This window comes from Phyllostomus discolor, chromosome 3, assembly GCF_004126475.2.
Source record: "Phyllostomus discolor isolate MPI-MPIP mPhyDis1 chromosome 3, mPhyDis1.pri.v3, whole genome shotgun sequence".
Lineage (NCBI taxonomy): Eukaryota > Metazoa > Chordata > Mammalia > Chiroptera > Phyllostomidae > Phyllostomus > Phyllostomus discolor.
In genome coordinates, this window is record NC_040905.2 from 214178164 (window position 1) to 214200997 (window position 22834).

Below are 22834 nucleotides of genomic sequence, written 5' to 3' on the forward strand. Positions count from 1 at the left end.
GGGCAGCCCCCACCCCGTCGGCCGAGCTCTGCCTCGACCGGCTGCTCTGGTCGAGCCTCCTCTGTGCTGCCAGCACCCCGGTGTGTGTGGGCTGACCCCCGCCCCGCGGCTGCAGACGGCGGAGGACTTGTGTCTGGGTCAGCACAGAGACTGGACGGCGGCGTGCTGTTGCCAGCGGTTTATTCAGGTCCTGAGCAGTGACCAGTGACATGCGGTTTGCCGGGGCTACTGTGGCAGGCAGACTCGCACCACCGACCAGAGTGGGAGCCGGGATCCCAGGGCCGGGTCGGACTGGGGCCACCACCGGGGCCCACCAGCCGGCCGAGCGCAGTGCACCGACGTCCCAGGGCCCAGGCCGGGGGGAGGGGTGGTGAAGAGTGGGGATCCCAAGTCAGCCTGAGGGCCCCCAGCGCCCCAGTGCTAAGCGTCCAGGCTGTGGGAGGCGGTGTGCGTGTGCGAGCGTGGCGGGGGCCCGGCCGTCCGCTCGGCGCCGGACCCCCTCCCTAAGGCGTTGCCCTGCGAGCTCCCCTGCCGCCCACGCAGTCCGGGCAGCAGCGTGGCCATGCGAAAGAGGCCCAGCCTCCGAGGCGTCCTCCTTCCTGGCCGGCCCCCCTCAGCGCCGCTGGCCGGCAAACCAGGAGAAGAAGCTGCGCGGGCGCCGGGCCTCGTGGATGCGCACGGTGCGCGGCGAGCGCCAGGCTTTGATGGTGGCGTCGTCGCTGGCGGTCAGCAGGAGCTCCTGCTCCTGGGGGCTGAAGACCACCGAGTTGACCACGTCCTGGTGCCGCAGCTTGGCCAGACAGATGTTGTAGTGGCGGTCCCAGATGTAGCCGTGCCGGTCCTCCGCGCCGCTGCGGGGCAGCCTGGGGTGAGCCCCTGGGCACCACGCTGGTCGCCGTCCCCGCCCCCGCCCCCGGCCACGCGCCCCCACCTGGCCACGAAGTCCCTGCTGACGTCCAGGAAGATGAAGAAGCACTCGTCGTTGGGCGTGTAGGCGCGGTGCGCGCGCAGGGCCCGCTTCACCTCCCGCATGGTCTTCAGGTCGAACACCAGCAGGTCGATCTCCTCCGCGATGGGCGGTGGCTGCATGGGGTCGGCCACCACCGAGCCGCTGGGCCAGGCGCGGCTGTTCACGTACAGGTACCTGGGGAGAGACACCGCGCTCACGCGTGCGCCGGGGCCCTCAGACGCCCCGGCCGAGCACTGCGCGCACCTGTGGTCCGGAGACAGGCCCATGCCGACGATGTGCCCGCGCACGTCGATCACGTGGTCCAGGGCGTCGAAGAAGGCGTCGGAGCCCCGCCCCTCGCCCAGCACGGGCCCCGCAGTGGTCATCTGGTGCGGCAGGATGTGCTTGATGCCTGCAGAGGGGCTGGGTGAGGGTCCGGCCACTCCCCGGCGCCCGCGGTCCCCTCCCTCGCGCCCGCGGCCCCTGCTCTCCGGGAGCGGGACCGGGCTGGGCCCATCACGGACATGAAGCTACCGTGCCCAGCGCTCTGGGGACTGAGCACTGGCCCTGCCCGCAGTTACCGATCTGGTGTGGCGAGTAGGTGAGGCAGCCCGTGGTGAAGATGAGGAGCTTGTCCAGGGCGCTGGCCGCACCGCACTCCGGGGGCTTGGTGCGGCCCCGGGCCAGCAGCTCCGCCACCTTGGTCTCCAGCGCGCGCTCCGCCAGCTGCGGCTGCATCTGCCCGTACAGGGGGCGCTGGCAGCCCTTCTTGGCCCCCAGTGGGGCCGGGCCAGCTGCCTCGTCCTCGTCCTCGTCCTCATCCTCGACGTCACCACCCAGGTCAAAGACGCGGCCGGGGGACGCACCGGCGTCCAGCAGGAGGTCGGGGCTGTCGAAGCGACTGCAGTCTGCGACCATCACCGTGCGGATGGTGCTGGCGTTGAGGTTCTGGATTTTAAAGAGCCGCTTCACCACGTTGACGTTCTCCGACTCAATGTCCTGGGAGGGGGGAGCGGGCGGTGGGTGACAGGCCAGCCCAGGGAGAGGGGATCCCCACCGACGGATGCCCGCCCGCACCTGGAAGGCGTTATTGAGCCAGAGCACCGAGCAGGAGGTGATGTCTCCAATGCGGTGCAGGTTCCCCGAGATTAGGTTGGTCTCCGTGAGCCAGCAGCCGAACACGTCGTAAGGCTTGTTGCGGACACGGGACAGCAGCGTGAAGTTGTCTGCGGGGAGCAGACAGAGGGCTGCCAAAGGGCGGGGCGGGGCCTGGGGAGGGCGGGGCGAACCCTGGGGGAGGGGCCGAGGCCCCGCGTGCACAGGCGCCCTCTCACCGAGGCTGATGACGGCGATCTCGCCGGAGGAGGCGTTGTGGGGCCCCAGGAATACCCCCGAGGCCAGCAGCAGCGAGTCGTCCTGGTTGAACTGGGAGAACTGGGTGTAGCTCCAGTTGTAGGGTCGCATGTCCGCGCTGTGCAGCAGCGAGATGTGCAGGTCGTTCTTCCAGATCTGCGCGCGGGCCGGGTGTGAGTGGGCACCCGGAAGCCCCCGCGCGCCCCGCCCTCTGGCCCACGCCGGTGCCCGGAAGCACCATCACGGTGGCTCAGAAGGGCCAGCATGGCAGCTCCTTGGTCCTGGCTGTCAGCCCACCCCATGGGTTGCCTGTGGTGCGCCCCCTCCTGGGGACCTGGCCTGGGACCCAGGCATGTGCCCTGGCTGGGACTCGAACCTGCGATCCTTTAGTTCGCACACCTGCACTTGATCCACTGAGCCGCACCAGCCAGGGCGCCATTGGCAGTTTTGACCTCCCCCATCCAGCCCCCTGTCCTGTGTGCTCCTGGCTGAGGTGCCTCTCCTGTGGCCTGGCCCTCTGTGGGGACCTGGCAGACTGGGCACCTCTCATCTCCAGCCTCTCTCTTCCAGCTGGGTGGGCTGCCAGGCCTCAGGCCCGTCCCCCTGTGGCAGGGTGGGGACAGGCCCGGGCCACCCTCACCTTCACGGTGCAGTCCTTGGAGCAGGAGGCGAACTGGTAGCCCGAGTGGGAGAAGCTGAGGTGCAGCACCTGGTCGGTGTGCTCCCTGAGCGTCTGCACCTCCACGCAGGGCACCGTGTCGTAGAGCCGCCGGAACTCCTCGTACCAGGAGGTGGCCGCTGCAAGGCATGGGGTGGGGGGCTCTCATTGCTGGGGCCCAACAGACTGGGGGCCAGCACTGCCCCTGGAGCACACTAGCCACCGCTCTGGTCTAAGTGGGGCACACTCCCTGCACCCCCAACCCCAGTGTGGCCCCGCCCACCCTTGGCCTCCTGCCAGGCCCTGCACTCCCCAGCGTGGCCTGGCTGTGCCCCTCCGATATAAGGATCTGGGGGCGGAGGGCGGGCTCGCCTCCCACCCAGCCGGCCTGGGGCGTGCGGCAGGGCCGTGTGCCAGGGCTGACCTGGGTGTCGGGGCACGTCCCGGGCCACCCGGTAGTATCGGTAGAACTGCTCCCTCCAGAGGAACTCGTCCCGGGACACGGCCTGCCACTGGCGGCACACCAGCCCCGCGGCCAGTACGTCCGCAGGGCCCAGGCTCAGGAAGATCTGGTAGACCAGGCAGTCGGGGAGCAGGGGCGTGTCTCCCTCATCCATCGTGACATTCTGCCCGGGCGGCCCTGAAACCCAGCACGGCTGCCTTAGCCGCCAGTCGGTCCAGGGAGGATGCTGGCCCCCTCGCCGAGGAGAGGTGCCGAGCCCTGGGGGCGCAGAGGCACCCCAGGCCCGTCCTCCAGCCCCACCCACTGCCCTGATGGGCATTTTGCTAGACTGAGCGTGTGTGGATGGCCAGCGGGCACTGCCCACCCAGCCGAGGGGCCAACAGCTTCACCAAGCCTCCCTGGACAAGCCCCGCTCCCCGGCCACCCGCTCCGGTGGCGCCCCCAGCGAGTCCCCGGGACAGGCAGCTTCCGGGCAAGCAGCAGGCACTCCTCGGCACCTCCGAGCCTGGTCCATCCTGAGGGGCAGCGTGGGGCGGGCCTCCCGGGACCCCAGTCGCACCTTCACCCCAAAACGATCTAGGCCTTGGGGACAGGCCTCAGGTTAGGCCCTCTGACCTCCCCCCAACACACACACACGTAGACACGGGAACATCTGGGTGCCAGGGCGGGCGACCGCCCCGAGGCCAAGAAACGAAGCGCCCGCTGCGCCCTGCCGTCCCTTTGACCTCTCCTCCCCGACGCCTCGGAGCTGTCAGGCTGAGACAGACACTTCTGTCCCAGGAGGGGTTTGGGGCCGCCCCGGGCGCCGCCAGGGGCAGCGGCCGGCCCTCGGTCTCTGTGCCTCGGCCTGGGGGAGCCCTGCCCGCCGGTCTGCGGGCCGGCGCGGCCACCGCCGGCGGAGCTGGGGGCGGGGCGGGGAACGCCGGGCGCCCCCTCCCACCTCCCTCCGAGGGGCTGTCGGGGGCGGGGCCTAGGGGCTCATTCATTGGCTGAGGGTGCGGCGGGCGGGCTGGGGGCCGGGGACCAGGGTTCGGGAACCGCTGACAACGCTCTCCGGGGCCGGGGCCGGGTCATGACGCTCCCCGGGGCCGAGTGACGTCGTTCCCGGGGGCTACGCGCACTCACCGCGGCCGCCTCCGGCCGGCTGCGCTGCCCCCGCCCCGGCGCCCTGCCTCGGCCCACCGGCCCGGTTCCGCCCGCCGCCGCGTCTCTAAAATGGAGCCGCCAGGCCGCCGCCACGAGCCCCGGTGCATCGATGGCCGCGGAGGGCCGAGCGCCCGCAGCCTGCGTCAGCTGCGCCTGCGCGCCGAGCCTGGTGGCTGGGCGGTGCTTCGTGCGCCTGCGCGCGCGGGTGCGCTCGGGTGCGCTCGGAAGAGCGCCCCTGGCGCCCGGGAGGAGCGGGGGCTGCGCGCGGGAGTCGAGGCCGAGCGTTCGCGACCCGGCTCTGGCGCCCTGGTGTTCGGGCCCCGAGCAAGTGGCTTCCGGAGCCCCGTGTTCTTCGCCATGGGAACTATACCCGTTCCTGGCTCAAGGCGCTGCGGGCGGTTTGAGGGAGATAAATGTGACCCTAGCCCTAACCGACCGCAGTGGAAATTCGTGGGGGCTCGCAGGCAAATAGCCGGAGGTCAGCTCCGCCTGTGTACACAGGGCATGGTGCCAGGGCCCTGCCGGGAAGTGCAGGGTCGAGGTCAGATGTCCAGGGCGAGCCCAAGCCCGTGCGGGGGGTGGGGGGACCTGGCTCTGGGCTGGGGCTTGGGGAGAACGGCCTGGACTTCCTGGGCAGCCCCGGGCGGTGGACTCCGACCCAGCACGTGGCCACCCCGCCCTTGGTCTCCCTCACTCTTGTGCCCGTCACTGCCTCCACCATGCTGCCTCCCAGGACTGCACTGTTCTTGACTCTCGTTTTGGCTGCCGGCTTCCTGGGTCTGAGGGCGCGGCGACCCGCCCAGCAGCCCCCATCCCCCATCAGCGCCATCCAGCCCAAGGCTGACTTCGACGCCCAGCAGGTGGAGCAGGGGGCGGTGGGGAGGCAGTGGCTCCCCCAGCTCTGTAGGAGTCAGGCCGGGGACAGCCCCATCCCTCCGTGCCCTTAAGCAGCTGGCCTCCAGTTTGCAGGGACTTGGTTCCTGGCCGCCGTGGCCTCCTCGTGTCGCTTCCTGCAGGAGCAGGGCCACCGGGCTGAGGCCACCACACTGCGCGTGGACCCCCAGGGCACATCCATGGCCGTCAGCACCCTCCGAAAGCTGTGAGTGCAGCACAGTCCCCCGGCCCCACCCCAGCCCCATGCACCGTGCCGGGTCCTGGACCCCGGTGCTGCCCGCCGGCCGGGGGTTGGGTCCCCGAGCCTGCTGTGCCTCCCCCCACCCAGGGATGGCATCTGCTGGCAGGTGAAGCAGCTCTACAGAAACGCAGGGGTTCCAGGCTGCTTCCTGCTCCAAGGTGAGGCCCCGCAGCAGGAGTGGGTGCAGGGGTGGGGGGTGGGGCCGACCTCACCTCCAGGGTTTCTGCCCAGCCCGCGGCGCCAGGGGGCAGGCGCAGGTGGCCGTGGGGGAGACGGACTACAGCAGCTTTGCCATCCTGTACCTGGAGCACTCGAGGCGGCTGTCGGTGAAGCTGTACGGTGGGTCCACGCAGCGGCCCGCACTCTGTGCTCCCTTGGCCCCAGCCGGTGGGAGGGGGGCGCTGGTCGAGCCCCAGCACACACAGAGGCCCTCCTCTCTCTCCCTCCCTCCCTCCTTGGGGCGTCCCAATCCTCTCCTGACCCTCTGCTGCTGACCAGGGTCCAGGGAGGCGCCCCTGCAGATACACCCAGGTGTGGGGCCAGGAGGGGCGGGAGGAGTGCTGGTCAGACGTGGTGGGGCATGTGGCAGGCGCACAGACCCCGTCCCCAGGGCACCCGCCCGCCAGGGTGGGGCGGGAGCCCACCCCCCCAGGAGCCCCGTGTCCCACAGCACGCTCACTCCCCGTGGACGACTCGGCGGTGGACAGGTTTGAGCAGCGCGTCCAGCAGGCCAACCTGACTGAGGACCACATCCTGTATTTCCCCAAATACGGTGAGTGGCCCGTGAGCCCGCCTGCCCTCCCACCCACCCACCCGCCCCACGGGCCTCGGCCCGGCCACCCTGACCCCCGCCTGGCCCCCAGGTTTCTGCGAGGCCGCAGACCAGTTCCACGTCCTGGACGGTGAGTGGGCGGCCAGCGCGGCTGGGCAGCGCACCCCGAACCCGCGGCCGCCCCATGGGCTGAGTGCCGGGTCTGTGCTGCAGAGGTCGGCAGGCGAGGCCAGCAGTAGCCGGTCGGTGACACGGAGTGAAGATCCCCCACGGAGGCCTGTCCCCCACCCGTTCCCTCACCCCCAGGTCCCTGGGGCGCTGCCCCCATTAAATGCCATCCTCCTTGGCCGGACTCCTTCCTTCCTGCGCTGGGCCCTCGTGGGCGCCTGGGGCTGCTTCCCAGGTGGTCGGAGCCCTCCCCAGGGAGGCCACGTGGCAGGGGTCCCTGCCCTAGGCGGGCAGGAGGTGGGGCTGCCCCTCGGCTGGCCAGACCAGGAGGACTGTGGTTGCTGGGAGGAGCCGACAGCAGCCCTGGAGGGGACTCGTGTCCCCATTGGGTGGGGACCGGGCCTGACCCTGCAGACGGGAATCCCAGGGGGACAGATAGGTGGGGCCGCCGGGAGGAGGGCATGGCAGGAGACTCAGCTCCTAGGACTTCAAGGGACAAGGACAAAGGAGACTGTAGCCTCCCCCTCCCCACGCCCACAGGCCCCAAGACCGACAGGTCACATGCATCGCCTGGGTGGAGGCTCAGAGCAGCAGGCCCCCCCACTCCGACACCCCCCAACATGGAAACTTAGGGCTTTGCCCCAGGGGGAGGGGCAGGGGTGCTCACAGATCCCCCCAGGGATTCTGGAGAAAGAATGGCGTTCCTGGAGTGACCAAGGGGTGGCGCGAGAGCCCCTCCCGAGTGACCCCAGGACTGAGGCCGCACCACAGGACACTTCCCCTCTGTCTGACCAGGGGCCCAGGGCCAGCAGGAGCCTGGAGACAGCGCGGGGGCGGGGGGCGGGGGATGGGGCGGAGCTTGGAGAGCTACAGGTGCGGGGCGTGTCGCGTCCTCGCGGAGGCGCTTGCTGAGCTCTAACGGGGTGTTCAGACGCGGAGGTGGACGCCTCGTGGCTCCAAGCGGATCACTTCTCCGTGAATGTCTCTATTGTTGACTCAGCTGCGAGGTCCGGGCTGTGCCGGCCGGGGCGGCGGGGGTCCGCGCTCTGCCTCGCTGCTGTCTCCCCAGAGCCTCCTGAGGATGGGGGAGCACAGGGAAGAGGGCGTCGCTGGGCAAGGCTGAGTGCGCCCCAGCCGGTCCCCAGACCACAGCGGCGTCTGCGCCCAGAGGGCGGGGCTCCCGGCCTTCAGGGGCTGGGGCGGGAGCTACCCCCCAGCTCCCATCGGAGTGAAACGGGGTGGCTCCTTGGGGCCCTGGGATGGAGAAGAGCCACATCGTGGGGGACTTGGCTCGTCGTGGGTCGGTCTCCTGGACACACTGCTGACCAGCGGGCACAGCCAGCTCAGGGGATGGGGACAGCGCCCCGCGGGCTTGCCCCCCCAGACCCCCAGCCTGCCCCCTGCCCTGAGGCGTGCAGAGGACCCCGAGGGGCCTTGGCAGTGGGAACCCTCCTGGAAGGGGAAAGGCCCTGGGGGGTCCACACCTTCCATGGGGGGACTGGGGCCTGGCACAGAACCAGCCCTGAAGGCCCCCAGCTTTGGGGGCCAGGGCTCCCGCTTGGGACGGGCCGCCCATGGCCGAGGGCATGTGAAGGGAGGAGGCGGCCCAGGACAGGGAGGCCCAGTGGGGAGGACAGGGAGCTCACGGGTCAGGGACCCACTCTTCCGGGCTGTTCTGGCGTCCAGCACCACTCCCCCTCACCCCCCCCTGCACGCTTGGCTGCCCAGGGGCAGGGAGGGGGTCCCCTCCTGGTCCCTCCTCTAGGGGCAGCCGGGCGCAGGGAGGGGCTGCACGTCCAGAGCCCGCCTGTGGCCTCCCCTGCCCCGGAGTGTGGGGTCCCCCACCTCTGCTCCCCCTCTGGTCGAGGGTCCCCGCACACCGCCTCCCCCGCCCCTCCCCTGCACCCGTGACTGCGGGCCCAGCGCCCCGTCTGACGTGCACCTGGGGTTTGGGGCCGTGCGGAGTGGCGTGGGTGCTGGCAGCCCGGGCTCCACACTGTGTTCCTGCAGCGAGGACGCTGTGACCCTGAGCCGGGGGACTGAGCAGGGACAGGCTTCCTGTCTGGGGCGTGCTGCCTCCTCCAGGCGGCTGGGCAGGGGCTGCGGGCTCACTCGGAAGGGGGGGCGTGGGGGTGCAGAGTAGGGGGGCAGTCTCGGGGATCAGAAGGCAAAGACCAGGAACCCAGTCAGCACCCCTTCCCCCACTCCCTGGCCGCCCACCCCAGGCGGGGACCCAGTTGCCGCCTCCTTGGTGTGCAAGGTCTGAGGAAGGCCCTGCCTTGTGCAGCCCCCACCCCCCAGCCCCTGCACCCGGTGTCCCTTCTGCCAGTCCCTAGCAGAGAGGCGGAGCCGCCAGCCCCAGGGCGGGCACTGCGGGAGGGCGGCCCATAAAGAGGCGGGTTGAGTGGGCAGCGTGCGGAGTGGTGGGTATGGGGCTGCTGGGCGCGTCGGGCGCGGCCCTCACCCTGCTGGCGGCCCTAGCGGGCCGGTCCTGGTGGCTCCCGAGGGCCGGCGCCCAGGTCTTGAAGAGCTTCCAGGAGGACCAGGTTGGGGGTGCTGGGCGGGCAGGCGGGCAGCCGGCCAGCCAGGTGCAGGCAGAGAGGCAGGGACCTGGCTGGGCTCTCAGACGCCCCCACCGGGGAGACCCTTGACCTCCCCCGGAGGCCGGCTCCTGGGTGGGTACTGCCTCCCGGGGTCCCCCCAGCCACCCCTGTGGGGGGCCTGTCTCAGTCCCTCTGCGCACACACACCCAGAAACCAAAGCCCCGACAGGCCAGGGTCCCCCGTCCCCGCCGGACCCCGGGCAGCCTCCAGGTCCTGGCCTCAGCCGGGCCCCGGGAGGGCCCCTGGGCACCCTGGGCTCTGCCTGCCCCATCCCCCTGTAGTTCCAGGGCCACTGGTTCGTCCTGGGGCTGGCGGGCAACTCCAACAGCAGGGCGGACAGGTCCCTCCTGAGCCCTTTCACGGCCACGTTCGAGCGAAGCGGGAAGCGTGACCTTGAAGTGTCCTACGCCATGAACCGGTGAGTGAGGCCCCGGCCGGCACCCCAGAGGCCGATGGCTCCGTGGTGCCGGGGCTGCGCTCTCCACACCCCCCCAACCCCCGCCCCGGGGCCGCCTCCTGGTGCCGTCACAGCACAGCCTGCCAGGGCCCCAGCCGGCTCTGGGTTGTGCAGCCAAGAAAGGAGGCATTTACTGGAACTTGGACTTGGCCCTCAGGCCTGTGGCTTTCAGGTTCAGCGGGATCCAGGAGCCCAGCTATTGTGCTTGGGCCTTGGCACACCTCTCCGCCCCCTTGAGCTCGGCCTGCCCCAGGCCTGCAGGCAGGCTGCCTCTCGCCTCACAGGACAAGACAGTGGCCGAAGCTGTCATCCTTCTCAGGGTCCCAATTCCAGGAACCAGGAGCACACAGGCCAGCTTGGCAATGGCCCTGATTGGTCTTCTTGAGGCATGTGCTCCTCCTGGACCAGTCATTGTATCCAGAGTGACAGGCACTGTGGTTGGCCAGCCCAGGTCAAGTGCCCGCCCCCTGGTGGGGCTAGATGGCCCCCAGATCTCTGGTCAGGGCTCCAGGAAACATCGTGTAGAAGCCTGAGCCAGGCAGGTCTGTGGTGGGGGCCCAGCTATGCCCTGGGGGCTGAGAGTAGGACAGTCTGGCCCCTGAGGGGCCACACCCAGCTCCTGCCGCAGTCCCCCCGGGAGCACGGCCTCCACTGACCCTCGGAGCCACCTGCACAGCTTGGCCTCCTGGGGCACCCGGCCTGCCTGGCTGGGCTCCGGCTGGAGGTTGATTGATTGGAGGGACCCAGTGCAAATGCCCCCCCATGAAGCCCTCTGGGTAGCCTCCCCCGCACCCCTGACCCGCAGGCCAGATTCACGTGTTGCTTCACATGCTGGTTCCCCGCCGGCACCCCCGCACCGCTGGGCGGGCCCCTGAGGCCGGGGCGGGAGCAGGGGCATTGCAGGCCCAGTGCAGCGCGGCCACCCCAGCCTCCCTCTGGCCACTGCCCATGAGACCCCCGGAGAAAGAGCCTTTTCTCACCCCTGTGCGCCCTGCTCCAGGCCCAGCAGGAGTGGCCAGTGGGTGGGCCAGGCAGAGGCTGCGAAGGAGTAGGCCACACCAACAGGCGGTGGGGCTCACAGGTCACTGCTCTGGGCGCGGGTGGCCTCAGGGGGCACCGCATGGACACACCCTTCCCCGGGGAGGGCAGCCAGGCCCCAGCCTGCCGAATTCTCCTGGGGGGCCCACCTGGGGGCCAAGGAGGGCAGCGGCCCGGCCACGTCCCGGAGCCCTCCTCCGCCGCCCATCCCACGCTGCACTGCCCCCTCCACAGGGGTACCCGCTGCATCACCTGGTCTTACCTGCTGACCCCCATGACCCAGCCCGGGCAGTTCTCCGTGGACAATGGCAGGGGTGAGATGTCGGGAGGCGGGGGGCCGGCAAGCGGGGCGCAGGCGGGAGGGCCTCTGACCGGCTGCGCCCCTTCAGAGCCCGGGGCCCCAGTCGAGGAGCTGCAGGTGCATGACACGGACTACACCAACTTCGCCCTGATGGTGTCCAAGCGGCAGTCCGGCAGCCGGAGCATCCTCAGGGTCTACCTGCTGTGTGAGCCCCGCCCCGCGCCCCCTCCCTGCGGCCGCGCTCGGGCGGGCGGGGCTGGAGCGGGGAGGTGGGCCTCGCCGGATGGGGGTGCCCACCGCTGGGCGCCCCTGCCGCCCTCACGGAGGGCCACGCCCTGTCCTCGGACTCCAGGCAGAATGTGGGCGGTGGAGGCCAAGGCCCTGGAAGGGTTCGCCTGCCTGCTCAAAGCCCAGGGCCTCTCGGAGGACAACGTGGTCTTTCCAGACTCAGCAGGTGATGCTCGCCGGGGGTTGGGGGTGGGGGCGCCTTCCTGTCGGGGGGGGCCCATGGGAGCCCTGTGGGTGTGTGCGGCCTGTGCTTGGGGCCACGGGGCGGGGCCTGGCAGCCACAGAGGGTTCGGCCTGAGCTCAAACTGAGGGGTCTCACGGCTCCGTGGTGTCTGCCTCCACCTGGGTCATGCCTGCCTGCACACTCACCTGCTCACCCGCCTGCACACTCTCCTGCTCACCCACCTGCACACCTACACACCCACCTGTACACTCACCTACTCACCCACCTGCTCACTCACCTACTCACCCACCTGCTCACTCACCTGCTCACCCACCTGCCCACCAACCTGCACACTCACCTACTCACCCACCTGCACACCAACCTGCACACTCACCTACTCACCCACCTGCACACCAACCTGCACACTCACCTGCTCACCCACCTACACACCTGCACACCCACCTGCTCACCCACCTGCACACTCACCTACTCACCCACCTGCACACTCACCTACTCACCTACCTGCACACTCACCTGCACACCCACCTGCTCTCCCACTTGCACACCTGCCTGCACCTGGCTGCCTGGGTCCACATTGAATCGGGGGGTTCGTGGAGCTTCCTGAGGACCAGGTCTGGGGGAGAGCAGTGCTGGGGGTGGGGGGGGCACGTCCCTCAGCCCTTGGCCTCCTGCCCCAGCCCCTGCCCCTGCAGCCGCTGCAGGCCCCCTTTCTCTGCGCCTCCGCCCCCCACCCCTCGGGAAGCTGAGTGTCTCCCTCGCCTGCCCTGGGCTCCCGGCCGGCCCTGCCCCCCCACCGCCCTGCTTCCTGAGCCCCTGTCACCCCGTCAGACTGGTCATCCCACCTGAGTTCGTGCTGACGGAAGGAGTGGCCCCAGCCAGGCCCCGTCACTGCCCGGCACTCGCCCTCAGCGGGGGTCACAGGGCCCCACCCACCATGAGTGACCTCAGTGGCCGTGGACCATTTCCTCCCGGCGTGGCCTGGGCCCCAGGGCAGCAGAGGACACCCGTCTCCTGGGAGGACCGCCGCCGGAGGGCTCGCGGTGACCGCTGGCCCTGCACTGCGGGCACTGGGTGGCCGTGTCCCACCGCGCCTCCTGGCCGCCTCCTTAGGGCTGAATGAACCGTCTGTTCCTCCACTTCCTCTGTGTCCGCGTGTCCGTGTGCCTTGTCAACCCCCTCAAGCGCGGTCCAGGGCACAGCGCGGCCCGCACCAGCCTCTCCAGGACCGTCCGTCTTCCCGCACGGACGCTCCCCCCCGTGAGACCCCTGCTCCCACCCACCGTGGGCTCCGTGTCTCTGTGGGTCTGCCCCCTCCAGGGCCTCGTGTGAGCGGGGCCTGGCAGGACTGTGCCCCTGTGACTGCCTTCCGTCCCCCAGCGTCGTGTCCTGTGGTCCGATGTGGCCTGGGCCAGGGCCCCTGACTCCTGGCGGCCAAGCGGCGCTCCGCTGTGCCGGCCCAGCCCCCTCTGCCTGCAGGCGCCGGGCTGTTCTGCACCTCGGGGCCGGGGGGCCGAGGGGCCGAGGGCAGCCAGGCTGCTGTGCCCCGCCCCAGGCGAGCCGCCCCTCCCAGAGCCTGCTTCGCCCTCCTGCTGTGTCCACAGTCACCAGCAGGAGTGAGTCCGGCCCGGGCCACCTGCTGCTGAGCACGCGTCAGCACGTCCCCTGGCACCCCTCTTTCGGGCGCCCCGCGCCCTGAGTGCCGGCTGCGCGTGCTCGCCCGTGGCGGCGAGTTCCTTCCGGTGTTATTCCTCCGGACAAAGGCCTCTTCAGCCTTCGTCCCTGAGACGCGAGCTCTCCTGAAACGCCTCTGAGAAACGCTGAGGGGCGCGGTCCCATCGGACAGCTCCGGACAGCTGTGCAAACACCGCGGGTCCCAGCGGCCGGCCGGGCTGCCGCCCCCTGGCCCCGGCCCCGGCCCCCCACAGCTGAGGCTGTAACTCCTGTCACCCCCGAGGGGCTTGGCCTGGTTTGGAACCGCACGGCAGGCAGCCCGAGGCCCCACCCCCTTCCGCTGGGGTCGAAGGACAGGCTGCTCACCCGGGCACAGCGTCCGGCCAGGAGTGGGTTGGGGCTGGAATCCAGAGGGCTTCTCCGCCTCCTGCTGGCCCACGGGGCAACGGGCCGGGGTGCCCAGGTGGGGCCTCGGGGCAGGTTCCCAGGCGCTCAGGTTGGGCGAGGTCCCTAGGGCTGCTCTCAGCTCGGGAAGGGGCCCCCACCCAGGTGCCCGCCGCCTCTGCAGGCCCTCTGCCCTGGGGGGAGGCTGGAGGGGGCAGACCCTGGGAGGGTGAAGAGGCCCACGGCCAGTCTAGCTGGCCGGCTGCCCCCAGGGTGCCAGGGGACCAGAGCTGCACGGACGCCGTTCAGGGACTGGACACCCACCTCGATGGCCGACACAGGACCCCCTCTCCGGGCGTCTGCCATGGGGCCGCCTGGCGGGGGGCTGGGAATGGGGGGGCACGCAGGAGGGGAGTGGGGGCTCTGGCCAGGTGGGACCAGCCCAGGGACCCGGGAGGGGGCCAACCACCTCCCTTCCTGAGGGAGGAAGCTGCCACCTCCCAGGCGGCCGGGGGTTGTTGGCTCACCATCTCCACTGCGGTCACAGGCACAGGCTGACATGCACACGAGCGCGTGCACACACGTGCACACACACAGGCACGCAGGTGCGTGCACCCCCGTGCCTCTGCTGGGTGGCTCACTGTCTCTTCGAGCTGGGTGTGGGGGGCTCCCCGCGGCTGCCGAGCGGGGAGGGGTGCTCTGGCAGAAAGAAAGCTCTTTGGTTTGGAAGGAAGCTATCCTGTTTCTTAGGTTTGCGCGGACCCGCTGGGAGCTGGGTGTTTCCGCCGCCCTGTCAGGTGCCAGGACTCTGAGACCCTGGACAGCGGAGACCCCCCCAGGCGACTGGACACTCAGGCCCGGTCCCCCGCTCTGTCGCGTCCGGAGGGCCGGACTGAGCGGCACACGCTGCCCCAGGGCTGGCGGGGGCGGGGCTGGCGGGCGGGGCGGGGCTGGCTGGGGGCGGGGCTGGCGGGCGGGGGCGGGGCTGGCCGAAGGCCGGGCGCTGTTCTTGGAAGCAGACGCTGCTCTGGCGGCTGGCCTCGTCTCTGGTCGCCCCCCACACCCACCCCCATCTGCGTCTCAGGGCTGCGGGGGCCGTGGTTCTCTGTGTCCCCGGCTCTGCGAGGGCAGCGTCCACAGCTCCCCTCGCCCCCCTCACTGGCCTGGCCCTCCCCGGGGAGGACTGGACCGGGTGGCTGCAGGTGCAGGGATGGAAGGCCTTTCTGAGTCATCCCTTGCCAAATCTTGGGGCCACGTGGTGAACCCCCCACGTCACCACCTGGCGAGGCTCCTCGCCCAGGGCCCTCGGCTCATTGCCAGGTGCCCACGCCGTCTTTTCCCGAATCCCTCCAGCCAGCAGCCCGCCCAGGTCCGAGCCTCCTGCCCCCCGCACCCCCAGAGCAGCCCCCCGCCCAATGCTCAGGCTCCGGGGGTGGAGGGGCCAGGCAAGGCCGGCGGGAGGTAGCCGTGTGGGTCCCAACAGCCTGGGCCATGGGGCTCCTGCTCACCGCCCAGCCCCCACCCCCCACTGTCCCCAGCCTCATCTGGGGCTGAGCAAGCATCTTGCCTCCCTCCCCCAAAGCCAGGCCAAGTGCAGCCACAGCCGTCCCCGCTGCCCCGGGACAGCTGGGGTGGTGACCAGGATTCTCCCGTAGGACAGGAGGGACCGCTGTCCGGCAGTGAGCAGAGCCTGCACCCTGCCAGCCCCTCTTCTGGGTGGTAACCTCTGTGACCTCCCTTGACCTCTGACACCCCTCTGTGGTTCCATGACCCCGGTGTTCCTGGTCTCCCTCCACGCTCTTCCTCTGCAGCCTCTCAATCCGGTTCCTCTGGGTCCGGGCCGGGGCCCCCAGGCCCACACTGCCAGTGGCCCCCACCCCCGACTCTGCCCCATCTGCAGCGTGGCCCTCTCCTGACTCCAGGCCCGGCTGTGCCGCCACCCCTGGGACCCTCCCCCACCCCTGGGACCCCACCCCAGTGCCCCCCCCACCTGCTGAGCTGGGCCTCCTGCAGCCTCCTCACCCCCAGCAGCCCGGAGCCCCGCCTGCCCCGGACCCGCCCCCTTGGACCCGTCTCCTGCAGAGGCCCTCACGGGGCCCATGGGGCCCCCTGCCGTCCCTCCCCCAGTCCCCCCCACGGTGGCCTGTCCCACTGCCGCCCAGCGTGGGGCCCAGTGGACAGCTGGGGTGGGGAGCCGTCCCCAGAACAGCCTGGCTCCCACCTGGCCCCTGGGCCCGGGGGCGGCTGGGCTGTGGGCGGCCTGGGGAGGTCAGCCGCGGGACAGTGGACAGGGAGTGACCTCCAGGCTCCAGGACCGGGGCCGCAGGCCGGACCTGCCCTTTCTCTCCGGAGAGTGGAGCTGGCCCCTGCCGTTGCCGCCCTTCTCCCAGTCACACGGACGCCGTTCGGGCGGTCGGGCAGGACCCCCGAGGACCAGATGGCCCTGGGGAGGGGGGGGGCGAGTGGAGGGCCGGGTGGGACGCGGCACAGGCTCTCCCCCTCCCGGCTGGACGTGCATGGGCCCTCGCTGTGAGCGGGCAGCACGGCCGCTCCGGGCGGGGCCGGCCACTCCGGCTTCCGCGGTGGCTGGTCCTGGCCACGCGGTGAAGCAACCTCCTGGAAGTGGCCTTGCCCAGGAGCCTTCCGTCCTCAGCGCTAGCGGGGACCGATGGCCACACCGGAGGCCACGCCCGTGAGCCAGGAAGTCCCATGAGGCCACCGTCCTTGGGCTTCTCTGCGGAAGAGAGCGCCTGGCCACCGGAAACAGGAGAGGCTGAGGGTCCGTCCCAGCCCGGAGCAGAGGAAGGGGGAGCCGCCCTGGGCGGGGCCCTGGGTGGGGCAGGGGCTTGGGTCAAAGCCGAGGGGGTCAGTGAGGTGTGGCCTTCAGCGGGCCGCGTGTCCACGCGGAGTCGTTTGTGTGGCAGGTGAGCCGGGCCGAGGGGACGCCGACCGAGGCGGAGTGTGGCCCAGCCACCAGGGTGAAGTCAGCGTCTGTGACAGCGTGGGGGGGACAGACCATGCGGTCCCAGCTCCAGGCGGGATGCTTAACCAACTGAACGCACCCACGGCACGGAGACAGACTCCCAGACGCAGAGGACGGGCTGGTGGGGGGCAGAGGGGCCGGGCCCTGGGGCGCTGGCTGGGAGGTGGGGGGTCGGGAAGGGCGGGGTGGCCGTCAGGGAACAGCCACAGGGAGCGTGATCGCGGCGTGCGGTGACAGGCGGGAGTGTCCCGGGGACCCAAAACCAACACAAAATTGCAAAGTCAACTGTAAGTGAAAATCAAATTTAAAGGTAATAGTAACAGGACCCCTGAGCCATAAGGTCGCTGGTGCCATTCCTGGTCCCGCCACGTGCCTGGGTCGTGGGCCAGGTCCCCAGCAGGGGGCGCAGGAGAGGCAACCACACACTGATGTTTCCCTCTCTGTCTCCGTCCCTTCCTCTCTCTTTAAAAATAAAAATAAATATAAAAAATAAATATATTTTTTAGGAATTAGTAGTGGGGCCCCTGGGTTTCCTGAGGACCTCGGGGTGGAGGCAGGGCAGGCACCAGGGGCAGAGGCCCTGAAAACGGGGCCCCAGGCCCCACCCCTGCCCCTCTGGCTCTCCCCTCTTCCTGCGGGGGCTGTCCCCCAGGTCCTGTCCCCCTCTGCTGTCCCTCCCCCTACTCTCCAACGTGCCGGCCGGCCTCCTCCCCTGCTGAAGGTGCACACCCTTCCGGAGCCTGGCCCGGCCCTGGCTGACCGGGTCCTCACTGCCCTGCCCCCCGAGGCCACGTCTGTCCCCGCGCCCCTCCCCCCTTCAGAAATGAGCACTCGGTGTGGGACGGAGCCGGTGTGGCCTCCAGACGGCCCACGGGGTGGGCCGTGGTTCCCAGAGCAGTGGGCTCCAGGCTTAGGGGGTGTGGGTCCTCACTCGACCCTCTGGCACCCACCGCTGCAGGCTGGGCACCCTCCTGGCCTGGCCTGGGCTCCCGGGGCCACAGAGCCAGGCCTGTCCTCACACACGGCCACTCTCAGTGGCATCCAGCAGAGGCAGCCACGGGCCTGGGGAGCACGGAGTGTGGGGTGGCCCCGGAGGGCCTCCTGGGAAGCTGGATGCAGGCTCGTGACCTGCGCGCCCCCTGCCAGCCCCGCCGGCCCAGCACCCCCGCCCCACAGTGCCCGCCCTGCTGAAGGGCCGCCCCAGGCCCGGGATGAAAGGCAGGGGTGCCCGTCTCTAAGCTCACTCGGGCCCAGAACCCAGGACCCTGGGCCCCACCACAGAGATGGCCCTGCCTCCCCTGCCGGGACCAGGAGACCCTGCAGATGCCTCGCCGGGCCAGCCCGACAGGCCGGACGTGGAGGGTGCTCAGCCTGCCAGAGACCCCCCAGCCCTCACAGAGGTGGGGGGCACGCTGGGCCCTGACCACGCACGGCCGGGCTGGGTGCTGCGGGGCACCATCTGCCCTGGTGGCCCTGACGCCACCAACCGGGGCGGTGGGAGGGGTGTGCACGTGAGAGCGAGGGGTGGCCGGGCCGCTCCCCCCCGCCCCCCAGCGCTGCGGGACCACCGTGGGACCCTCCACTGGCCCCGGCAGCCGGGTGGGGACGTGGACGCGGCCGAGTGTTCACAGAGGCGGAGCTGAGCGGAGGCCGGACACGGGGTCCACCCAGGACGGGGGCTGGGGGCTCTGGGTGCTGTGCGGAGGGCGTGCACATGGGGGGCTGGAGCTGCCTGCACCCCTGCCCCCAGCCCGGGGGGCCTCCTGCTGCAGGCTCAGCGGCCCCACCTGGGGCACAGCTGCTCTGCTGCTGGTTTGTGGGCTGACGCCTGGCGACGGCCATTCGTCCACCTGGCTCCACCCTGGAGGCTGAGGCCGGCCAGGTCCTGAGGGGTTCTGAGGAGTACCCTAGCAGCACCTCCACAATCCCGTCCCCACTGAAATCCTCGGGGGAGTCGGCAGCCAGTCTTTCCAGCACCTCCCGTGGAGCATCTTGGGGTGCGGCTGCCCCTGCCCACCTACTCAGGGCCCCCCGAAGCCCCTCCCTGCAGGCTGCGGGGAGCTGACCATCAGGCAGCACGTAGGGAGGGCTCGGAGGGTGTCTGTGTGGCTCATCCAGGCCAGCAAAGGGCCACCGGCTGGGGGGGTGGCGGGGGGCAGCGAAGGTGGGAGGGCGCCACACAGCCGGAGCCCCCGCGGGGGTTGAACAGGAGACGGACGACCGCCGGGAGGGGAGCGCCAGCCGCAGGCGCTGTAACTCCTGCAGAAGACGCGAGAGTATCAGGTCGACAGCCTGGGGAGGGGCCGGGCTGTGCCTGCAGCGTCTCCCTCAGTTTGCAGAACGTGCTGGAGCTCTGTCCTCCAACCCCCCCGTCAGATACGCCCGGAGACCCTGTGTGTGTGGCTCTCTGTCTCTGCATCAGAGGACAGCATCCCGCCCGGTCCCCGCGTCTCCTTGAACCGTCTGTGTTGTGTCTTTTCTTCATCTCCCGTCCGCCCCACTCAGGAACCCCCACTCAGGAACCCCCACTCAGGAACCCCCGCTCCGTGCTGGTGGTGGCAGAGGCAGCCGCAGGCCCAGAGGGCCCCCCGCCTCTGTGAGACTCTGCGTGGGGGCTGGGGCCCGTCACTCCCCTCCCCCCCCACAACCCCCAGGCTGAGGTCAGCAGATGCCTGGGCCCTGGGCTCACCACCAGCCCGCTGGCCAGGGGCGGGGCGGGGCTGTCTGGATGGCCGGTCAAGGCTGCGGCCAACTCCTGCAGCCCGGGCTCCAGGGCAGCAGGCGCGTGGCCGCCGTCCAGCCCCGGCCCTCCCCGGGCGGGTGCCGCTCCCACCTCCCACTAGACCCGGCTCCAGGGAAACTGCAGGCTCAGCTCACGGGGTTGGCTTGGGCCTCTGCCCACCAAGCCCACAGGGGGGCCAGGCAGTGACATCCAGAGCCGCCCAGGTGCTGCCGGGGCCTGAGGCAAGGGCCGTCCTAAGGGGATCCTCCCAGGCCAGCCTCTTGGGGGTCTCTCTCTGCACACGGCCCTGCGTGGGGCTCCTCAGAGGCCAGCACCCCACTCACAGGCTCGGAGCAGGCACCCCGTCCTCCCCAGACAGGGCCACCTGCCCTCAGCCGCCCACCTGCGGGTCCCTGTGAGGCCGGGGAGCAGCACCGCGGCCCAGCCTCTCTGCCCCCCGCAGGTGCCAGAAGGGGCCACGCCACCCCCAGCTCCCAACCCACACCCAGCCTCCTCGCTGGGCTGAGCGGGTCCCCAGCAGGGCAGGAGCGGCTCGGCTTGGACTGCTGACCACTCTCAGAGCAGGGCCCGGGGCATAGGTTGCGGGGGTCTCTGGGGAGACCCAGCTCCACCCCATGCCTGCTTCCGGCACAGCCCCTGGGGCGGGGAGGGCAGGCGGGGGTCTCAGCACAGCTACTGTGCAGCCCGGCCCTGCCTGCGCCTGGTGAGAGGTCATGGGGGGCGTGCCCACAAACAGGACTTTCAGGGGGCCGCTGCCTGGCACCCACCTCTGGGCCCTGAAATCATGCCCTGGCTCCTCTGTGGCTGGGCCGGCCCCCCACCGACCCCACCTCAGCCCGGGGTTCCGTGCAGCCCTGCACACAGGACCCTCGGGGGCTGCAGGAACCACAGGAGCCCCCATCACCACAGAGAGGTTCCCAGGGACAGGCCTGCCTCGTCCCCATGAGTCCTCGTGGGGTGAGGACGGCCCTTCTCTGCACAGACAGGGAAACTGAGGTTTGGAGAGGCCAGCCACTGGCCAGGGCCACCCGGTCCCTGCCTGGTGGCTCTGGCTGCTGCCGGCAGCACGGGCGCAGGCCCCGCGCTGAGCCCCTCCTCCCGCCTCTGGCTCCGGGCGGCCCCGCCTCTGCCTGGTGGGAACCGTATTTAGGAAGAAAGAGCCCGGCCACCTGGAGATGCCGCAGCACCGCCCCGTCGCTCTGACAGTGTGTGTGCACGCGTGCCGGCACGTATGTTCACGCATTCATTCTTCATCTGACCCAGGTTTCTGGAGTTCACCAGGGACACGGTCCTCGTCAACCAAAACGGAAAGGCCAGAGCTGTATCCTGGGGCGGGAGGGACGCCAGATGCCCCTGGAACCCCACCTGGACCTGCACGGAGGGCTTCCTGGAGGCAGTGTCCACGCTCAGCCTTCCCGGAGCCAACCAGCCTGAAAGGGCAGCAGCGTACCCTCGGGAGACCGGTGCAGGTGGGGCTGGTCCGGCACAGGGGCGGGAGTGTGGGGGGGGGCAGGTAAGGACTTGGAGAGGGGCCCACGACAATTGCTGGCTCTGGCCCTGGCTGCTGTGGCTCAGCCGACTGAGCTCAGGCTGTGAACCAAGGGGTCGCCGGTTCAGTTCCCAGTCAGGGCACACGCCTGGGTTGCAGGCCACCCAGTAGGGGGCGCCCCCGAGGCAAGCACACATTGATGCTTCCCTCTCTCCCTCCCTTCCCCTTTGTCTAGAAATAAATGCATAAAGTCTTTAAAAAAAAAAAGTTGCTCTGACCACTGGGTGGACTCGGGAGGGAGGAACAGAGGAGGGGCAGGTTTGGGGAGCTCTGTTTGGTGCCGGGGGGGGGGGAGTGGGAGGGGTGGGCTAGGGGAACCCCGACACAGCACAGACTGGGACCACAGAGGGTCAGTCACCCGGGGAAGACGGGGGGGAACCTACAAGGGAAGGAGGGTCTTGCCACCTGGGCAGGGCGGGGGGTGCGGAGGCCACCCCAGTGGCAGCCCTGGGGGGTGTGAACAGGGCCCCGTGGCCCGGAGGTAAGACTGGGTCCATGCAAGCTGGACCGGGATGGTGGGGGGCCCCCGTCGCCACAGTCTGAGCCGTGATCCCAACCCTCCCGCCCCTCAGGGCGGGCGCTGTGTCCACTGGGCTGGAGCTCCTGTCCGAAGCCCCCCCGCACAGCCTGGACAGCGCGGCGGGCGGGAGCTGAGGCAGCAGGGGTCCTCCCTGCAGGGGGTGCGCAGCCCTGCCCCACCCACAGTGCGGCCCTGTAGGGAGAAGCCTGTTGGGGGGGTGGGGCGCCCCTCCTTCACCTCTCCAGGCGCCTAGGGCCCAGAGCCTCCGTGTGCAGGGAGGACCCCTCACCCCGGCAGCCCCTCGCCCCGGCCCCGCTCTCCCCGTCGCCCCCACTGGCATTTCTGAGCTCTGAGCCCTGGGAGGGGCGCCCAGTCCCCCCGGGACACGCCTGGCCTGTAGCAGGGTCCCAGCCAGGGCCTGGGCGCCCGTGGGGCTGCAGGTGGCTTGACCTCACCCGCCCCGAGGCCTGGTGCCCCCCCTCCCGCCCCCACTCGGCAGGCAGCAGGGCCCACGCTGGTCCCCTTCAGGGAACCGTCCCGGTCCCACGCCTCCCTGCTGGCCGTTTCCTGACGGCCTTGGGGCCGTTCCAAGGCCAGAGGCCGGCGCTGCCAAGAACAAGGACCCAGTGTCCTGGCAGAAGGTGCCAGGCCCTGGGACAGAAGCCTGCGTTCCCCCCCACCCCGCCACCAACGGGCTGGGCCTGTGTCTGGGGCGGCCAGCCCCTGCCCCCACCAACACAGGGACTCCTTCTGCAGCCTCGAGCTCCCTGTGTCGGAGCCCAGGCGGCCCCCACCTGATGCCCCGCCCCCGCCCTCCCTGCGCTCAGGTCCCAGCCACCTGAAGTGGTCTCAGGCAGGTGGCACGGGCCAGCTGCGATCAGGGCCAGGGCCTCAGAGACAGGCCACCGACCCGGGGAGGCCCCTGAGCGGAGGCAGCCCTTCCTGCACGGTGGGCACCACCCTCAGGTGCCCTCGGGGGCCGTGCCCGGCACGCCTGGCCCTCGGGCGCCACCTCACCCACAGGCCTGGCTTCTGTGTGCCTGGGCTTGAGTTCCCCGTCATCCCCAGACTCATGCGATACGGGTGGGGCCCGGCGTCCCTACCCAGAGTCACCGTGTTGGGGAAGGAAGGACGGTTGGGATGATGGGGGTGGGCCCCTGACCCGGGTGGGAGGTGCCCAGAGCCCCCAGAGGCAGGGCAGCGCCAAGGCCAGGACCCCTCTGGGCTGCCTCCGGGAGGGCCCTGGTTCTGGAAAAGTGGCCGGCCGTGAGGGGCCGCTGCCTGCCCGCCCTCCCCCTGCCCCCCAGTGTGTCGGGCCCAGTCCCCCCACTGGTCACAGCCTCTTACATAAGCAGCCCTGTGAGGGGCGAGGCTGCAGCTGCGTCCCACGCGCCTCCTCCCCACCCGCCATCACGAGCCTCCAGGGGGCTGTCCTTGGGCCCTGGGCGGGGGCCAAGCCAGGCCCATAA

At 70.6% G+C, this 22834-nt stretch overlaps 3 protein-coding genes and 1 long non-coding RNA gene across 6 annotated transcripts; 2 read left to right on the top strand and 2 right to left on the bottom strand.

The window, feature by feature from the left end:
* Positions 1-383: 383 nt before the first annotated feature.
* On the bottom strand, positions 384-4700 carry FBXW5 (F-box and WD repeat domain containing 5). Of its 3 annotated transcripts, none has more exons than XM_028512590.2 (9): positions 4549-4700; positions 3385-3600; positions 2943-3100; positions 2284-2458; positions 2027-2175; positions 1531-1948; positions 1214-1361; positions 932-1144; positions 384-851 (listed from the first exon to the last, which is right to left on the bottom strand). In XM_028512590.2, the coding sequence occupies exons 2-9, from the start codon at positions 3575-3577 to the stop codon at positions 614-616; spliced, it is 1692 nt and encodes a 563-aa protein (XP_028368391.1). In that variant the 5' UTR covers positions 3578-3600; positions 4549-4700; the 3' UTR covers positions 384-613. The 3 variants fall into 3 exon arrangements, with proteins under 3 accessions (XP_028368391.1, XP_035878369.1, XP_035878371.1); XM_036022476.1 differs by lacking the exon at positions 4549-4700 and adding an exon at positions 3983-4281; XM_036022478.1 differs by lacking the exon at positions 4549-4700 and adding an exon at positions 3813-3955.
* Positions 4701-4857: 157 nt separating this feature from the next.
* C8G (complement C8 gamma chain) lies at positions 4858-6823 on the top strand. The gene is made up of 7 exons (XM_036022488.1): positions 4858-5429; positions 5532-5668; positions 5792-5862; positions 5936-6043; positions 6375-6476; positions 6568-6606; positions 6690-6823. The coding sequence occupies exons 1-7, from the start codon at positions 5289-5291 to the stop codon at positions 6713-6715; spliced, it is 624 nt and encodes a 207-aa protein (XP_035878381.1). The 5' UTR covers positions 4858-5288; the 3' UTR covers positions 6716-6823.
* Positions 6824-8377: 1554 nt separating this feature from the next.
* Positions 8378-12633, top strand: LCN12 (lipocalin 12). The gene is made up of 6 exons (XM_036022489.1): positions 8378-9190; positions 9529-9665; positions 10977-11056; positions 11132-11248; positions 11396-11497; positions 12344-12633. The coding sequence occupies exons 1-6, from the start codon at positions 9074-9076 to the stop codon at positions 12370-12372; spliced, it is 582 nt and encodes a 193-aa protein (XP_035878382.1). The 5' UTR covers positions 8378-9073; the 3' UTR covers positions 12373-12633.
* Positions 11540-12150, bottom strand: LOC118499840. The gene is made up of 4 exons (XR_004902389.1): positions 12053-12150; positions 11969-11992; positions 11757-11852; positions 11540-11700 (listed from the first exon to the last, which is right to left on the bottom strand). It is a non-coding gene; the product is annotated as an uncharacterized LOC118499840 (long non-coding RNA).
* Positions 12634-22834: the final 10201 nt, after the last annotated feature.